We start from the raw sequence: 18,068 nt of genomic DNA, 5'->3' as shown, positions 1-18,068 counted from the left end.
GGTTCTCATGAATTATGCTGCTACAAACAGTGTACAAATAGCTGTCGCCATTTGTCCCTGCTTTGGCATCCCGTGAGTATAAACCTAGGAGTGGAATTGCTTGATCAAGTGGTAATTCTGTGTGTAGTTGTTCGTTGTTTTTGTTTTTGTTTTTGTTTTTGTTGTTGTTGTTTTAGGAATCACCATACAGTTCTCCACAGTGGCTGTGGCATTTACATCCCAAGGGGGTTCCCATTTCTCCTTGTCTTCCCCAACACTGGTTCTTTTGTTCCTTTTTAAAAATACCACCCATACGAATGAGTGTGAAGTGGTTCGACATGTTATCTTTTTGTTTAAGACAGCTTTCAGAAAGCACACAGTTGTTCTGTGTATATGTAATTTTCTCCGCAAGTAGCATTATGTTACTTACCTCATTCTCTGTGTTCCTATTTGCTCTCCGCACTGTTTTTAAGATCCATCCATTTGCTTTGTGTGTGCCGCACTCATTGTTCTAATACTAATACTAGTATTCATTTTACTAGTACTAGTACTCATTGTTCTAGTACTCTGTGGTGAGCACCCACCATATCCCTACTCTGTGTGGAACGTACCGTGTGTTTGTGGCAAGCTCATGGGTTATTGGATTCCTTACAGCAACCCTGAGAGGTGTATTATTTCTATTTTATAGAATAGGAAACTGACCCGCAGGGAGTTAAGGGACTTGCCCAAAGTCACAGAGCCGGAAGTCGAACCAGCTGTAAATCGAACCCAGCTCTGTCTGGCACCATGGGGCGGGCTCCCACGTGTAAGGGGTTGCACAGAGCCACAGGGCAATGTGCTCTCTCAGATGAGGCCACTCCGGTAAGACTTCCGGTCCCGCCTCGAATCTGACTTAGATGTGCCAGTCACCTTCCTTCACCAGATGTCCCTTCATGTCTGTGTGACATGAAGATGGAACAATTTTAAAGCTCTTTCTAGATTTGCCACTTGTTGATTAAATACCCTTTAGCTCATGGAAAAAAAATAATCAGAAATGAAGTCATATGTTTGTTTCTCTCCAGTGTTCTACCTGGGAGCCGCTCCAAATCTGCGAGAACCCTTTGGCAAGTCCATTTGCGACTATTCCCAGGGAAACAGATTCGCTGCCTCCAGCCCCATCCCACCTCTCTTGAACTTTGCACTTACGGTGATGAAAAATTCACTGGGCTCATGTTTCCCTTCCAAGGACAACCTCTGCAAAAGCTGGCCTGGCTGGGCCCCGGGAGACCAGGCGCCAGAACAGGGTTCCTATCCATCCGGAGCCGTCCTCCCATTCACTGCCCAGAGTCACAGGAGCACGCAGGGTCCTCTTGGCCCCGGGGGTGGGGTGGGGTGGGGAAGGAATCCGTTCCTCAGCCCTCCTTGCTGCTTGGTTGAAACTGGACTTAGCCCCTCAACTCTTCTTGTGGAGAGACTGAGCCCAGAGGAGAAAGGACTAGCCCCGAAATGGCATTGCTGGACTCACACGTGGATCTGGCCCTGTTTTTCTGCACGCACGACTGTGCCTGTCACGCGGATGACAGCTTGTGAAGAAGTGCGAGAAAGTGTATGTCAGCCATGCTAACTCGCTGCTGACTAGTTATTTCCTCCCCTTGGGAAAATGGGAGCACTGGAAGAAGAGCTCTTCCCATACCATGGTTTTAGAGTTAGGTCCACACCAGGCCCTTCCACTCTGCTTAATTCCCGATCTCTTTGGCTCCTGACCTCCGTGGGGGACATGGCCTGCCTCCATGAGGCGTGGCTTCTGCCTCTGTGAAATGAGATGTTCGCGTCGCAGGAGGGCACTTTTGATGCTTTTCTGGATTCACTACTCTACACAGTAACAACTGTTTTCTCCGTTCTGACAGCTGAGAGGAGAGGCTCCATGAGGCGGAGGGAGCCAGGGCGGAAGGTCGGGTCAAGTCACTGAGGGATCCTGAGGGCCCCTTAGTTCATCTGACGGCCTCACAGCAGTCCCATCGGCATGATTTGATATTCAGGTTAGAATTCAGGTTTTACTAGCAGGTGATGCCTGCAGGGGCCCCTTCTCCCAGGCACACGCCTCCCATGCCTTGGGCTTCTCTAGGCTGTGAGCTCCCTGAGGAGAGGGGCCTTCATCATCCTTTTCAGCCTTCCCAGAAACGAAGGAGAGGGCTGTGACACAGAGGCATCCTATAGACGCGTGTCTAACAGAACTTTCTCGCTTAGCCACACACCACTCTTCACGGCATCGGCCCCTGGGGCCCCCAGCTGTGGTTCTGTCACTTAACAGCCCTTGACTGTTTGCAAAGATTTTCCCAGGAGATTCCCACAAGGACCACCGCCTGAGGTTGAGAGGAAAGCTATTTCTAGCCCTATTTAATCAGCGAGCAAACATTCCTTGCGGGACCACAATAGTGCACCTGCGTAAAGAACTTTTGTTTTGCAAAGAGCTCTATCCGTGATGTCACCTTCTCGGGCCAGGACTCTGAAAAGCAGCGAGGGGCAGGCACAGGCAAGAATGTGGACTTCGGCCTCACCCAGCGCTGGGTTCAAATTCCAGCTCCCCAGCTTGGAAACCCGAGTTAAGTATTGTAGGCTCTATGTGCACCTGTAAATGGGAGGCACCGGGATATCTTCCCTGGGGGTGCCGTTCTGAGGATTAAAGCAGAAAGCAGCATTTGGGTTACCTGGAATGAAGAAAGCCACCAATTCATGTTGACTGTTGTTTCCTTTTCTCTCTCTCTCTCTCTCTCTTTTTTTTCTGATGAGGGCTGGGAGGAACCGAATGAAACCTCACACTACAGGGGCTGCAGGTGACCTGAGGTCTAGCCAGGAAAGGGAAAGCCCCACTTGGGGTTCAGGGGTTCTCAGGGCCAAGCGGCAGGGGAGTGAGGAGGGGAGTGTGAAGAACACAGCCCTCCCCGGCAGCCGATGGGCCCGTGGGAGGCCGTTCTCTCCAAGGCAGGGACCCCTGCAGCTACCGGGCGGATTTTGTGGATTGGGCCACACCTCACAGAGCTTTGTAACTCCCCACCCGCTAGCGGATAACGTCTTTCTCACCGGGGAGGGGGGGGTGTTTCCTGCTGTTAAAAACAAACAAAGGCTGTAGACACCCGGCTAGAGGCCTGGCAGGGGAGGGGCAGCGGGAGAAATGACCTGAGGGTCTGGAATAACTCCCGACCGCAACTGTGGGGTTTGCGCCTAGAAGGCCCCGAATTCTGCTGGTGGGGAGACAATCCCCAGGCGCCCCAATGTCCTGGGATTTCTTTGCTTCCCACCGAGCCCAAGTTTGAATACAGAAACCTCCCGAGTACTCCCCCTCTGCCCCACTTTCTGCGAGTTCACAGCTTTGGAAACAAAGCTTTCTCCTAGTTTTGGGGGTGTCGAATTTTGGATTTTTTTGTATCATAAGATTGAAAACACCCAGTAATGCAATCCCCTCTTCCCCCCAAGATAAATTCTAAAGCGCCCCCATTCATTCCTTCATGAACTCAACAGATGTCTTTGAGGCCCATTTTCTGCCCAGGACTTGATTCACAAGGCCCAAGGGACCCCTGGCTCCGGCTATCATCCAGGGAGTCCCATGGATCCTCAAATCTCCATCCCCCCCCCCCATCCCAACTGTCTCCTTCGCACACAGGCTCGGGGGCTCTCAGCCGGTGTGATCTCACCGAGGAGAGAATAAAAAAACAATAAACAAAACCCCAACCACCACAACAAAAACAGCTCCAGGGACTCCGGCGCCGCCAAAGCACCTGGCCGGCATCAGCCCGCGCACATCCAAGAGCGCGCCCCGACTTCCTGGGCCTCAGCCTTCCGCGCGCCCTTTCTCGGACGCGGGTGCCCCCATGGGTGCGGGCCAGCCTCTGGCCGGAGAGCGCTCGCTAGCTGCCAGTCTGGCCCTCTCCAGCCCGACACTGCAACGGAGCTTCCTGAGTGTGGGTGCAGAGAGTGGACGCCAGGGCAAGAGCCCGGCCCTCCCCTCTCGCAGCTCGGTTCCCACGACTTCCTCCCGGCGCCCGCCCGACTCGAGGTCCGGGCCGCGCGGGGTCCTGCGCGCACCAGGCAGGGCCGCCGCCGGCCAGGGTCGCCCACGTGGGCGTGCTCTGCGCCGGGCGGGGGAAGGCCGGGCGCTCTCCCGGAGGTTGGGGGTGGGCAAGGCGCCCGGGGGCGGAGGCGGCGGGGCGCGGGGGAGGAGGCGGGGAGCCCCGGCGGCGAGGGGGCGGTGACAGCGCTTGGAAAGGAGGCTGCACGCGGATTTGCATGAAACGCAGACTGGGAGCGGGCGGGAGCGGGAGAGGGAGCGGGAGCGGGAGCGCGGCGCACGCCCCGGGCCGGCCCAGCGAGCGAGCGAGCGAGCGAGGGAGCGAGCCGGGAAGGAGGAGGAGAGCGGGGAAGCGAGGCTGCCGAGGCGGAGGGATCTGCGCATCAAAGCGAGCGAGGCGAGCAAAGTTTGGCTGGGGGTTGGACTTTCCTTCCTGGAGGCGGCACCCAAACAGCTACCCCGTGCGGAAACCCAAACTTTCTTTTGCCACTCTGAGTCTCGCGGCTGCCGCCTCCGCCCGGCGTTCGGGGCCTTCCCGACCCGGCAGTCCGCCCGCCTCCCCTGCCGCCCTCCTTCCCGCCGCGGGAACCGCTCGGGGCGCAGGGCCGCGCGCCGAGCCCCGCTGGCTGCAGCGCCGCGGCCCGGCCCGGAGCACGGGCAAGTTCGCCGGGAGTTCGGGCGAAGTTTGGGCGGCCGAGCTCCCTTCGGCGCCCCGCCGCGCCCAGCCCCGCCGGGGGCGCCCCTCGCCGCCCGCGCGCCCTCCCCAGCCATGTCGTCCATCCTGCCCTTCACCCCCCCGATCGTGAAGCGCCTGCTGGGCTGGAAGAAGGGCGAGCAGAACGGGCAGGAGGAGAAGTGGTGCGAGAAGGCGGTCAAGAGTTTGGTCAAGAAGCTCAAGAAGACGGGGCAGCTGGACGAACTGGAGAAGGCCATCACCACGCAGAACGTCAACACCAAGTGCATCACCATCCCCAGGTGGGGGGCCCTGGCGACCCGGGGGGCGCGCCCGCCCAGACCCCTGGCATGGCGGGGCCGGTCGGGTGGGGTTGGAGCGAAAGGGCTCGTGTGTGTGTGTGTGTGTGTGTGTGTGTGTAAGGGGGGGCAGTGGGAGCGCGGTCCGGAAGAGGCTGGTGGGGGGGGACCCCAAACAAAACCTTCTCTGGATTTGCAAAGATTCAGAGCCTGGGGCTTCCACGGGGCACTCTCACTTCCAGACCTCACATTCGTGTTTCACCTCCGCGAAAGGCGGGTGCTGCTGAAATTGGCAGCCCCCACTCCCGGGAGCTGCGGGCTAGAAGTTGAGGCCCGCTTTGTTCAGCTCCGCGGGCCGGAGCCCCTCCTCCGCCGCCGCCTCCCGCCCCCGCGGCCCGCGCTCGTGGAGGTGGTGGTGTCTCTCCCTTTCTTTCCTTCAGCCCTGTCCCCCCACTTCTTTCCTCCGCAACAGGAATGCAGTCCGTACAGCTGGGGCTGTGGGTGAGGAGCGGGAGCCTCGTGATTGACAGATTCCTTCTTCGTTCTCTCTTTGCCTTCGGGATTAGCATTTTTATCCAGTATTTTTAGACTTGGTTGTGCCAGTCTCCCGCCCCCTCCGCACACACGCACTTTAGTTGCCGCGCAGTGCTTTCAAATGAGAGATAAGTGGCCGAGGTTAGGGTCTTCTCTTCTCCCCCTCCCCTGACGATTGTTTTGTCCCGCCTTCAGCCTGAGATTGCGGGCTGATGGAGGAGAGAACGAGCTTCGAGTTGATCAGATAACAGCGCACCCCAAAGTGGGCCTCGCATCGGCCCTCGCATTCCTGCAGAGCCCTCCTTCCCAAAGCGCTTTGCCATCTGTCTGGACCTCCTTTCTCCTCCGCATCGCGCTAGCTAGGTCAGGCGGGAGCTCACAGATGGCTGATGGAAGGGGTCAGTGACTTCACTCCCCAGGGCTTTCTCTTAGTGTTGCTGCCCCTGGCTGGGAAGTGTGTGTATTTGTGTGTGTGTGTGTGAGAGAGAGAGAGAGAGAGAGCGCACGAGTCAGGGTAGGGGGGACACCTTAGCCTCCTGTCTCTCCCTCTGGGCCCCCTTTAAATTCTGACTTTGCACCAAGGATGTTTGTGTGTGTGCATAGGGGTGGGATGTCCTTGGGGGTCCCAGGCTGCAGAGGAATGAGCAGAGGGTCTGCAGGGCCCGAGTCCCACAGCAGAGATTGTGGGCCTTGCTGCTGGGCCAGGAGTGGACTGCCTCCTTGGCCACCTGCTTGGGGCAGCTGTACACGGCCTGCCAGCCGTGTGAGGCAGGCACAAAGCAACATCTGTCCACAGGAACCCAGAACGGGCCTCCTCTGGAAATAAATGCCACATATGGTGGGAGAGCTGGCTTAAAAAGTAGTATTTTTTTTTAACTGGGTGGATCCAGTCAATAAAGGGGAGGGAAGGTGGTGTGTCGTCTGGGAAGTGCACCCTGGGCCTGTGATCAGGAGCCAGAATTGAATTCAGAGGCGGTGGTGTGATGTGATGGGGTCGTGAGCCTTGGATTCTGGGCCCAGCTCTGGTTCTGAATTCTTTATTCCTTTGGTTAGGGGGGCAGGGGTAGGGTGAATGAGTGTCATACTTCTCGCATCTGGGGAGGGGTGTGCAAACGTGCCTTCTTATCTGTCTGGGTGCATTGAGGACAAGTGCTTTGTGCCTTGAAACAGGAAAAGAAAAAAGAAAAGAAAAGAAAAGAAAGGCATTAGTTATAAAATGAGCAGCTGCGTAAAGTGCTTTATAGTTTACAAAGCACTTTCACATGGTCTTAATGAGACCAAGAAAGAAACTCCTGGAAAATAGATAAGGCCGTCAGACTGCACATGTGTCTCCTTTTTAAAGTTGAGAAAACTGGAGGAGGGAGATGAAAAGGGTTGGCCCAGTGGACTTGGGACTCTGACCACATGTGCTCCTTTTCCTACTGCAGGCTGCTCTCTACTTCCAAAGTTTTGAATACATTCTTTGCTGAATGCTAGAGCATAGTTAGCTTGGGGCAGGGGCAGCTGTGGATCACTGTTGGTAAGGTTGGTGATGTTCTGTCTGGGTTGGTGACTGCTTGAAAGAGATCCCTTGCTTTCTCTTGCCTTGGTTGGGCTTTACCCTCTAGGGAAGCTCAGCTGAGGACTCTTCCAAAGTCCTCCACAGCGTGAGGCATAGGAACAGTTTGGACTTTTCTGAGTTCAGGCTGACTTGCACCTGGCCTTTGCACGACTCTCTGCTAGGAGTGCGGTATCTTCCACCTGCCTAGCAAGGGTGGAATAGGAAGGTAGATTTTGTTTTTAATCTTTTCTCCGGGAAACCCAGTTGCTTGGGTGGATCCAGACAAAATGGATTTCCATCCCCGGATTTTGTGCCCACGCCTCTGGGTCACCTTGTCTCCCTTGGCAACGGCTGCCACTGTTTTGGTCGTGGGCAGGAAACTAAAGGCCATGTCTTGGGGAGGTGTCTAGCTGGCCTCCACGTTGGTGATATCAGTGTGTCTGCTAAGCCCCAAAGAGTGCGGTGGTGGTGTTTGTCAAATTGTCTGCTGTCTCTACACTACCTTGTATAACGAGGGCTTTGGAGAGCTGACCAAGGGTGATGTTTAACCTAGTTATCCCATGGTGTGTGGAGGGGGATGGGGCACTGAGTGGTTAAAACTACCCTGGGGTTTCAGGAGACCTCAGTCTGGGGAGATTTGACAAGCGTGTTTTGGCTAATGTGTAATCATGATCAACATCAGCAACCTTTGGCAAGGACAGCAGTATCCTAGGGTCTTCTAGACAGCAGGCTTGCTTGTGTTAACGCCGGCTGTAACCTGTCTCGGCGATCAGGAGAGCTGGAGCGATGCAGGCTTACTGATACCAAGAATGTGAAAGAGACCCGTGCCAAGGAAGTGGTAAGAGCTTGATTTAGATTCACCAGGCGAGAGGCTATCCGGAGACTCTGAGGTCTGGCAGTCTGGGCAGAACTTAGACAAGTTGTATAACAGCATCTTACCCGTCACCTGCCCAAGTATCTGAGTAAGGCAGCAGGCATCTTCCTGGCCAGCTGGGAAGCATGGAGTCCTAGCTTTACCACGGAGAGGAAGAGAAGGTATGCTCATGCTGGGTCAGTGATCGGGCCAGGCACACTTGAGAATAACTTGTTTTGATGGACACTGGTAACTGTCCTTCTACCGACGGGCTCCATGCCTTGGCCTGGTTGTTGGGAGCTGGACCAGGCTTCCAGTCTGGTTGGTTTGGGAGGGAATCTGGGCTTTCTTGTGTCAACATCCAGAGGAAAATGGGGGAATTGAACCAGACAGCAGGTCTGACACGTGCCATCTCCTCTTCCTCTGTGACTCCATTCTTTGAACATGACTTCCTCCTGTTCACCACCTGGAATTTGCCAGGCTCCTCTCCCCCTAGGGAGAAAGGAAAAAGATCGTCATCTTTAAGGCTCCTTTCTCAGACGTCTGGGGGCAGACCTATGACCAGGGCTGCAAGAGTGGCTTCTTTTTAATACCCTCTTGACCTCACTATCTCCTGTCCACCCACCTCCCTCGCTGCTGCTCAGAGCACCACTCTGGTCCCTCAGGAAGCAAGCCCACCTCCAGCTGCCAGGGAAGCTGTCCGTCCACTCCTTTCTCTGGTTAACCTTGATGAAGGACATTTCACACAGGGAGCTGGGGACAGGAAGGGCCCCGGAGACCACAGAAGCTGCCCCCGGGGGCTGGCTTCGAGCTCTGGCTGAATCTTGGAGACATTTGGTGTTCCCTTGGCATTTGGAACCTTGGAACTTGCCGCTTGCACCCAGGAGTTGAATGTTTGGGCTAGTGTATCTTACAGACAGCTCTTTGCTCCCAGTTCCTGATCAGAGGCTACGGGGTTAGATCTTGTTGATTCATTGATGGTTCTTGGCCCCCTCCCAGGTCTGAGTCAATATTCCAGGCAGTGGGAGAGGATGCCCAGGTAAATCTGAGGTGGCTCCTGCCTGAGAGGAGCTTCCACTTCAATAAGGGAAGGATTAACAAGGCATTATATGAGGGTCTAACTGCTATTGCTTTTTTATCCGCCCCCCACCATCAGAAGAAAAATGAGTTCTAGCATGGAGTGACTTGAGGGTGGGGGCTGGGGACTATAATGTGTCTTTTAAATATTGTGGAAGGGGCGCCTGGGTGGCTCAGTGGGTTAAGCTGCTGCCTTCGGCTCAGGTCGTGGTCTCAGGGTCCTGGGATTGGGGCTCTCTGCTCAGCAGGGACCCTGCTTCCCTCCCTCTCTGCCTGCCTCTCTGTCTACTTGTGATCTCTCTCTGTCAAATAAATAAATAAAATCTTTAAAAAAAAAAAATAAATAAATAAATAAATAAATAAATAAATAAATATCGTGGAAGTCCCTGCTAGAAAACAAAATAATGTCCGCCATCTGTTTTTGCCAGAAAAAAAAGAAAAAGAATTCAAGTCCTGGATCTTACCATTTTCCTATCTCGATGGATTGAGGAGTTCCCTTTAATGTTTCAGAGCCTTCTCGTCTGCACCTGTGAAATCAGGCAGATAGAAGGCCTATGGAAATATTTTGTAGACCAGGGAGTTTGGCAGATACGTGTGACGTATTCAGGCTTCTGTGTTTATCACTCGTTCTAACTGAATTATTCACTCATTTGTTAAATATCTAGTACCATTCGCAAGGCAGGACTCCAGTGCTTAAGGAGCTCCCTGTCCAGGGGTGGGGGTGTGGGGAGACGGACTTGGCCAAAGATACAGGAAATGTGCTACAGCCCAGGGATGGACAAAGTGCCCAGGGACATGGGCACAGACTGATAATTCTGTGGGAGGGGGTGGGGAGAGGAGGGAAGGGTCAATGCGAGGAATTATTATCCAAAGGAAGTTTCTGGACTACAAACATGATCACGTGACCTTGTGGGTACGTGGTGATACGGGTCTCCGAGAATGAGGATGTCTTTATCTTTTTGGTCTTTTGCTAAACTGAGTGCTATTTTAAAAATGTTACTTCGTGGCCTGCATGGCAGGGTCAGTGACCGGTGTGCAGTATTTACTCCACTTACAGCATTCTCTCGTCGAAGTAAGAAGTAATTTAGTATTGCAAACCTGAAATTCAGGTTTCCTCCGTGGGAACAGTGACTTTAGATATATTGGCTCAGAATGTAACAAAGAGTGTCAGTAAACACTGGGTAACTTGTTGATTATCGTGGATACTTAGAATTTCAGCATTCTGGTGTGACCTGGCTTTCTGGGTCTCTGGTTAACACTTGCTGAACTGAATCCTGTAAGCCTGAGTTTCTGCGTGGACATAAGAGATTTGAATGATCTATTTTTTTTTTTTTTAAGTCTTCACAAGGATGTCAAGTTTCAAGAGACCATTTTAATCGTGGAAGAAAGTCAGCCAATACAGTAGTCATTTAGTTCTGATGAGAAACGCAAGAAGCCGATGAAATTGAGAGAATGTGGCTCAAGCTTATCACATCAGAAATCCAATTAAAATGAGTTCTTGAAAAATAAATATTGGTTTAATAATGTAAACTTGTAATTGCTGTATTATTTTAACAGAAATAAAATTAACATGATTTAATGGACCGAGCGACCATTAATTTTCCCTTGTTAATTTATTAGGGGATTTTAATGCCATGTAACGCACAATACAGCCATTGTTCTGCATGAGCTCCTTTATGAAATAAATAGGGCCAGGCAGCGCTGGCTTTAAAAATTGAAATCAGACTTCATTCCCACTACCTTATTCTCCCATCTTTTTATTCCGCTTCTCCCCCCAGCCTCCTAAAGGGGAGATTAACAAGGCTCATGATTAGACCTAATAAACTTTTTGTCCTTCTCTGCGTCTGGGGCTGGGAGGTTTTACTTCCTGGTGTAGGTGGGAATGGCTGAGGCCCAGTTGGATGGTACTAGCCACTCCCCCAGAGGGAGCAGGGACTCGTCTGCTGACCACTGAGCAGTTCTTGGCCACGGAGCCTTCAACGTGTCTCCACCTTCACGCCCAGTGGATCCTGGAAACAGTTGGAAATGGCCATATCAACCCCACCCGCCAAAAATTTGGTTTCTCATTTTACTCTGTGCCAAGTTTCAGAACCACGATCCCCAGAGAACTCGTCCCCTTCCTTTTTCTGCTTTCCTGCATCGTCCGTCCCTGGAGCCAAACGCTATGCTAGGGGGCAGGAGTGACAGAGTAAAGAAGACTGGCACCACCCCTACCGTCTGGTAGCTTCTAGTCCACCGGCTGCCAATGTGGGTTCTTTGGATTTGTAATAATGCCCTAGGTGTTCCCCCTGGTGAATTTGAAAATACTGTTTTCTTGATACTGGAGAGCGGAATCGCTCGAGCTCTACAGTTTACGGACTCCTGACAAAGGGGATTTGCATGTGTGTGTGTGTGTGCCTGTGTGCGGGAGTGTGTAACGGTATTCTTTGTTTTTATTTATTTAATGGTTTTAGAAATAATAAATCTGTAGTACAGGTCACCCTATTCGCTGGTGATTACCCGAGGCCTCTGCTGTAAACAGAGCCAGCCACAGCCGTATCTGCTGCAGAATGTTTTGACAGAGACTCAATTGAAAATGAAAACACAGTCGAAGCCTATTAATTAAGAAGTTTGGCTAATTCTGGACTAGGCTGAAGTTTGTTTAGCAGACTTTTTCTCCCCAGAAATGCTTCAAAGAAAAATTCGTTATAAACAGGGCTTTGGGGTTCTTTTTGGAGGCAGGAGTCAGCAGACCTGGGTTAGGTTCTAGGCTTAGCTCTGTTTTGGATTGGCTGTGTGACCTGGGGCAAATTGCTTAACATCTCTGGGCCTCAGATGTTCCCAGTTCATAGGTGAGCAAAGTGTTATTGGAGGGCCTAACACTAAAGTGGTTTTCATGCGAGCATTTCAGGAGCTCTCCTTTGGATGCATTCAGTTGAATAACACATCACAGGTCTTTCTTGATTATTAGTGTCCTGAGAGCCTGTCAGTCAATTAATTTATACAAGTGAAAGTAATAAAACTACAATCCAGTCTTAATTTTGATTTTGTTACCCTTCTCTCCTCCCTCTCTCTCCCTTAACTCTTTCAATCTAAATCCCCGAAATTTAACTACCAAGGAATATAAAAATGACCAAATTCGAGGCTAGAGACATGAAGGCTATGTGTCTTGAGATGCATTGAGCAATTTTTCTCCTTTTGTTGCTATTTTTGGCCATTTTCAGAGCCAGAAGTTTACAGACATTAATGACCACAGATGCCTAAAAATGGCGACCTGTGAAGAGGTGGGCATTCTAAAGGATACCTGTGGAAAATGTTTGCTCATATGTCAGAGCTTACCCAGGAAGCCTCTTTTATTTATTTTCAAGCATCTATATAAAGAAAGGCTATACTTTTTGAAAGCATTTTGCCTTTTGTTAGGCAATGTGGAGGTTACAAGTTGAAACCCCAGCCAGGGAATGAAAAGTGAGTTTCCCCCTGAAAAAGTACTTTTTCTGTAACCCCTGGACCTCCATGCTAACATCAGGCAAGTTTTTCTCCTTACTGCTCTGCTCAGCAAAGGACGAGAGCGCTGTGTAAGACACATTGTGTACGGGTTTACCTCTGAAACCTCCAGAGCTATAAATCTGGTTGCTTTGGCTGCTCCTTGTTCCATCACCGATTGCCAAGCCAAGTTGTAGCTCTGAGGTGTCACCTTTTTTTTTTTTTTTCCTTTTAGACTGGACTCTTGAAAATAGTGATGCTTTTTGGGTGTGTGTGTTTTAAAGGTCTGTTTTTACGCTGTCACGGCTCAAAAATGCCAAAAGCATTTTTTCCTTAAAAAATCACCTCTGGGCTAAGCCCAACTGTGGAGTAATGGATCCAGAAAAGACTTTTTGAGTAGCTACAAGCAGCTGAAAGCAGGCCCTGACGATGGAAATTGGGTTTTTTCTTTTGCTTCAAATCTTTCCCGTTGTAAAGTCTCTCTGACCCTTGTTGAATTCAGACTCAAGGTGAGCCTTATTTCTCTGTGTGCATGGGAGGGCTGGGTGAGTTGGTTTATCCTGCTGTCCCTTTAAATTTTGCATGTAGCCATTTATTTCTAACCCAACAGATACTTAAAATATTACCTGGGGAGCAGGGGTGGGGATGGGGTGGGCGTGGGTAGACAGGAAAAGCCTGGTAATGAAGAAAGAGCTAAGGGCGCTGGAGTCTGACAAGCCTGGGTCTGCGTCTGCCAGTTGCTGGCTCTGTGGCAAACTTGGGTACATTTGCTTCAATTTCTTGAGCCTGTTTCCTTATCTGTAAAATGGGGATGGGACCGCAATACGTCAACCCAAATGAGGTAAGAGAGATCAAGCCCTTGTCTCACATTTGCAGCTCATGGCCCATAGTAGGTGCGCAGTAAACACTCCCCTTTCCCTTTCAGGAGGGATATTTGACAGAGAGTGGCAGTCGATTGCAGCAGAGGACTCCCCCCACCTTGCTCTCAGAGCTCACCCTTGGGAGAACCTCAGTTCCCATAGTGACAGAATCCCCGCCCCCCAGCCCAGCGAGGGCCCCCAAGCATGCCACTGGTTGGTTGAGGGCTAGGCCAGCCACTGAAAGAGAAACAATTCATATTCTTGGGTGGTTCTGCCCTCCCTCTCCCCATCCCCCTCTTTATTGTCATTTAAAAAATTGTTTGGTTGACTAAAAATAATAGTATTGAAAACAAACTTTGATGAATCAGGGCTCCTGGGGCGGGGGATGGGCCGGCTCCCAAAGCAGAGATGCTGTGACTCACACCCTTGTCACCGATAGCCAGCCGGTAAGTGTGTGCAAGTGCAGGATGTTTGTTGTTGCTGGTTTTTTTTTTTTTTTTATTCTTTTTCTTTTTTTTTGAGACCAGGTTGGAAAGCAGTTCTGGTCCCAACCACCACTTCACCATTCGGCTTGGTGGTTGAGTAAGGATGGTCAGCACTGGCTGTGTAGATGCGGGCAGTGGTGCCCTTGACTGCCCTTAGGTGTCCACAAGAGAGGACTCCTGCCTACAGGACCGGGCTTTGGTCCTCCTTCTGGGGGTGTTCCCGCTCACGTGACAGAGCTGTAGGGTCAAGGGGTGGCCCATCTAGGGCCCACACCTCCTCCTTCCAGGCTATGCTTTGGGTCCTGACCCTTCAGTTCCCTGCCTCGGTCATCTCAAGATTGCTTCCAAGTCCTGTGTGGGCCTTTCCTGGATCCATCTGCCCCAGGGAGGGCATACTGCGTTGGCCATGGACATGTGTGTGCCCGTGGGCCTAAGGTTCTGACAAGGCGTGCAGGGCAGGGGGTTGGAGGAGTCAGATGGAATTCACACTTGTGGCGTCTGTATGGGTGTGCATGAAGCCGGTCAGTATGTGTGATGGTGCTGGGGGTAGGCTGGCATCTGGGCCCTGTTCTCCCTGAATGTCCACATTCCCCTGTGAAACCCAGGGGGCCAGGGAACTCTAAATGCAAAGCTGGCCTTCCAAGGTTGCATTAAGGTATTTGGCAGGGTAGAAGGAGAGAATATATTCTATTTATCGGTTTGTAACCTTGACTTCTATCTTTCGAACAGGACCTATAGCATGTGGACCTTTGCACATCCTCTGCTTAGGACCCACCAGTGGGGGAGCCGGGTCTGTTTCTAGCACCTCCTCTCTATTGTGGGGCCACGACTGAGGCCCAGCCTAGGTGGTACCGCTGTATGGACAAGGCTCTGGGGACTTCCACGGAGACTGATTTCCTTCCCCTTGAACCTGGATCCAAGTGGATTACAACTCAGGGAGAAGGCAATATGTGTTGTAGTTGCTGGTCTCAGAAGTGGGGTGGAGAGCAGGACGGCCGCTGGTGCATTTGTTTGCTGATGTGTTTACTGGGCACTGACATTGTGTTGGGCCTTAGGGGATATGGAGACATAGAGGTGAGGTCCTATCTCTGAGCTGTATAGAGGCAGGACAGGTCCCACTGACCACTGTTAGGGAGGGTTTGTGGGACAGATGCTCTCATAAAGGTCACATCAGTATTGACTTGAGAGCCCAGAGGAAGAGCAGCTCTCTTTTTGGGGGGAAGGCAGGAGGCTTCCCAGAGGCGGTGGTTCTCCAGCAGGACCTCGATGGATGGATAGAGCATGCACATGGGGTGAAGGCTGCCTGGCACACTGGCCAGACGGAGCGCTGGAGGAGATTTCCAGGTGGCCAGGCCATGGAGGGCTTGTTGGCCAGGCTTCAGTAGTCCAGGCTTGGCATTTGGACCTTGCTCTTGAGCACTTTGGGGATTTTCAAGTAGGGGTCCAAGCCACCGCTGGATTGGGACTTCATTTCCTCCCCGACCCTGGGGCTTGTAGCAGAAGCTTTTCTGCCTGAGTTACCCAGGTTAGAGTCCTAATCCCTCACACAACCACATGGACAGCTTTAGGCTATGTCTGGGCCGGGTGAAAATAGTGTTTTGTTCGTTCTCAGGGGAGAAGACTAGCTGTCCAGCCAGGAGGGCTCTGGGAGCCCGAGTGTTCAGGTAATTAGCTGGTGAGTCACGCTTGCCTCTTCCCACGGATTCCTTGGGAAAGTGAGCCGAGTGGTGCCTGGTCCCTTCAAGCAAAGGCCTCGAGACCAGATCTCGGCGTACCCCATGGTGTCCCGTGTGCCTGGCCCAGCGCCTTGGGCGGAATGTCCCCAGACAGGGTTCTTTGGTTTCTTCCTTGATGACCATCTAGGCCAGCAGGCCTTCCACTTCCCGACCACATTGCAGTCGGCGAGCATGCCTCCCTTCTCTCCTGCAGATTCATAGAATGCTGTTTCAGTGTCTTAAAAAAACAGATTATATTCCCTAATTAGAGAACAGCATCGTTTACTTAAGTCCGCGTTGTTCATTTCTTTTCTTTTTTTAAAAGTTTATGTTTCTTAGTAATCTCTGCACCCAGTGTGGGGCTCGAACTCACAACCCTGAGATCAAGAGTCCCATGCTCTTCCGACTGAGCCCGCCAGGTGCCCCCGTGTTGCTCATTTCTGTCAGCCCTGAGAGCAAGCAGAGGGCCTGCTGACCATTTAGAGATTGGGTACAACTTACCGTATGTGGTTGGAGTCCGCTTTCTGTGGGATGCTGTCAGTGGACGCTGACAGGTTTTCAGAAGATAGTTTTGTGTCCACAGACTGCTCGTGGTTTGTGGACCATTTTTGAAGATACCCATGGAGCTTTGCTTCTAAAGGGACAGCAGACAACTGAGGAGAGCTCTGGGTTTATGCTCGGGAGATGCACGTTCAGACCTCTGCTCCCCTACTCGCTGCTTTGGTGACACGGCCGGGTCCCCTCGCTTCTTTGAGCCTCCTTTCTTCATCAGTGAAACGGGAACAATAATACCTTCCTCAGTAGGACTGTTGACATTATTTGTGTGGATAAGCTATGCATTCAGAGCACTTGCAGACTGGAAAATATTACAGCGTCATTTGCTATTTCTTTATGAAGCGTGGCTCTGTCATATCGCTAAAGATGCTTTCTGAGAGAGACGGACTGAGGCTTGTGAGTTCACACCCAGATTTTCACAAAGGCCTTTCGAGAAAAATCACAAAGGATGCACACTATTCAGTTGGAGTATGAACTCAGGATGTGCATGCTTGGGGAGGTGGCAGTGCCAGAAGCTTCCGCGAACTGATGCTCTGGGCCCTTCCTGAGGATTTGACTCGGCAGTGTTGACCTGGGGCCGGTCACCTGACCCCTCTCCCCTGGGGGTGGGACAGCGTGAACCGAGTGCTGACTGTATGCCCGAGGCTAGCATGGGCCACCGATCAACTAGTTGGTCTTCTTTCCCCATCTGCCGTACTCTGAGAAGGATGGGTTACTCACGGTCACAGAGGAGGGTGCTGAGGCTTTGAGGGGTCAACAGCAGAGCAGAAGTCTGAGCTCAGATCTCTGGTTCCCGACTCTGGCTGTCTGCTCCCCACGCCAGCTCCCCCACAAGGGGCTACCATTCTTACCGTTTTCAGCCTCATAAGCAGGTGATGGCCTAGGTATGTTGTTTTAGGTACCATGATAAGAGATGGCGCTGGATTTGCCTCAGAAGCTCTATCAGCCCTTCTAGAATGGAGAGTGACAATAGAATTTATTGAACAGACCAGGACACTTCTAATAGTGAAAAGGGGGCGGTGCTGTTATTAATTAGGGCCCCAAAGCGAGCATAAGCCCAGACTGTCCAGCCAAACCTGGGCAAACAGGCGGCCTCAAGCCCCCTACCTCTGTGGCCATGGTTATGCCACCGGGCAAGGTAACTGGGAGCGTTAGATCAGCCAGTTCTTATGGTACCACTAAAGGTAAGGGACTGTCTGGCTTACTTACTGTGAGTCCCAGGGAAGTGACTTTGCCTGTGTAGCAAGTTGGCAACACAATATTTGAAAACTGGATGAGGCCTTAGAAAGAATCACATTAGCGCTAGAGCTTCCTTAAGTGGAGCAGAATTAGGGAACGTTTGGCTCGGCTGATGGTTAGTCCGGAGGGAAGGGGACAGAGGGCAGGGTTAGGGGTTGCCGCGGGGAGACGGTGTAAGGCATTTGTCTGGCTGGAGAAGGTCTGCTGTCCTCTACAGGCCTCGTCCCTTGGAAACCCAGGAGATGCCCTCAGGCCCAGTGAGACTGAGATGGTATTTAACGGCCAGGAGCAGAGACTTCTGGAAGCTGACCTCTCCCGCTCCCCCGTTCCATTTTAGAGGCCTTGAGGATCCCACTAGCCTGCGGCTGGTGCAAGTTTAGTGGCTAATCCCTCTGCTGAGGAATTTTGGAAGGCATTGAGGAAGGAATTAAAAATAACAGCAAGCATGCCTTCTCTTTCTCTTTGATTGTGTTAAATGCATGGCATGTGCCAGGGCCTCTGTGAAGCACGTGGCCCCACATAACCCCTCCGCCAGTGGAATTCCGCAGAGGACAGGGAAGGGCTCGGAGCCATTCCACCGCTGCTTTGTGTTCTCAGGATTTGTTCCTGTGATCTTCTCTTGCCCCAAATAATTTGTCGGAAATCTGGAGAGGTGAGTCCCCTATGTTCTCCCAGCACACGGCTGCGGTAGGCCAGGCCCTGTCTCAGGAGCTCCAAGGAGAGCAGCTGGAGTGACAGAGAGGACCAGTCAC

The 18,068-nt window shown here is 52.0% G+C and overlaps 1 protein-coding gene across 1 annotated transcript in view; it reads left to right on the top strand.

Annotated features, from left to right (window-relative positions):
• Positions 1 to 4,595: 4,595 nt before the first annotated feature.
• SMAD3 (SMAD family member 3) overlaps positions 4,596 to 18,068 on the top strand; it is a 113,399-nt gene continuing 99,926 nt past the window's right edge. Inside the window, exon 1 of the mRNA XM_032864632.1 lies at positions 4,596 to 4,999. Coding sequence (XP_032720523.1) covers positions 4,794 to 4,999 — 206 coding nt within the window. The 5' untranslated portion in view covers positions 4,596 to 4,793. The remainder of the gene's footprint in view (positions 5,000 to 18,068) is intronic.

The sequence above is a fragment of the Lontra canadensis genome, unplaced genomic scaffold, assembly GCF_010015895.1.
Source record: "Lontra canadensis isolate GAN:19392208 unplaced genomic scaffold, GSC_riverotter_1.0 scaffold28, whole genome shotgun sequence".
Taxonomy (NCBI): domain Eukaryota; kingdom Metazoa; phylum Chordata; class Mammalia; order Carnivora; family Mustelidae; genus Lontra; species Lontra canadensis.
Note: the sequence above shows the minus strand (reverse complement) of the source record. Positions and strands in the feature narration are given on the sequence as shown.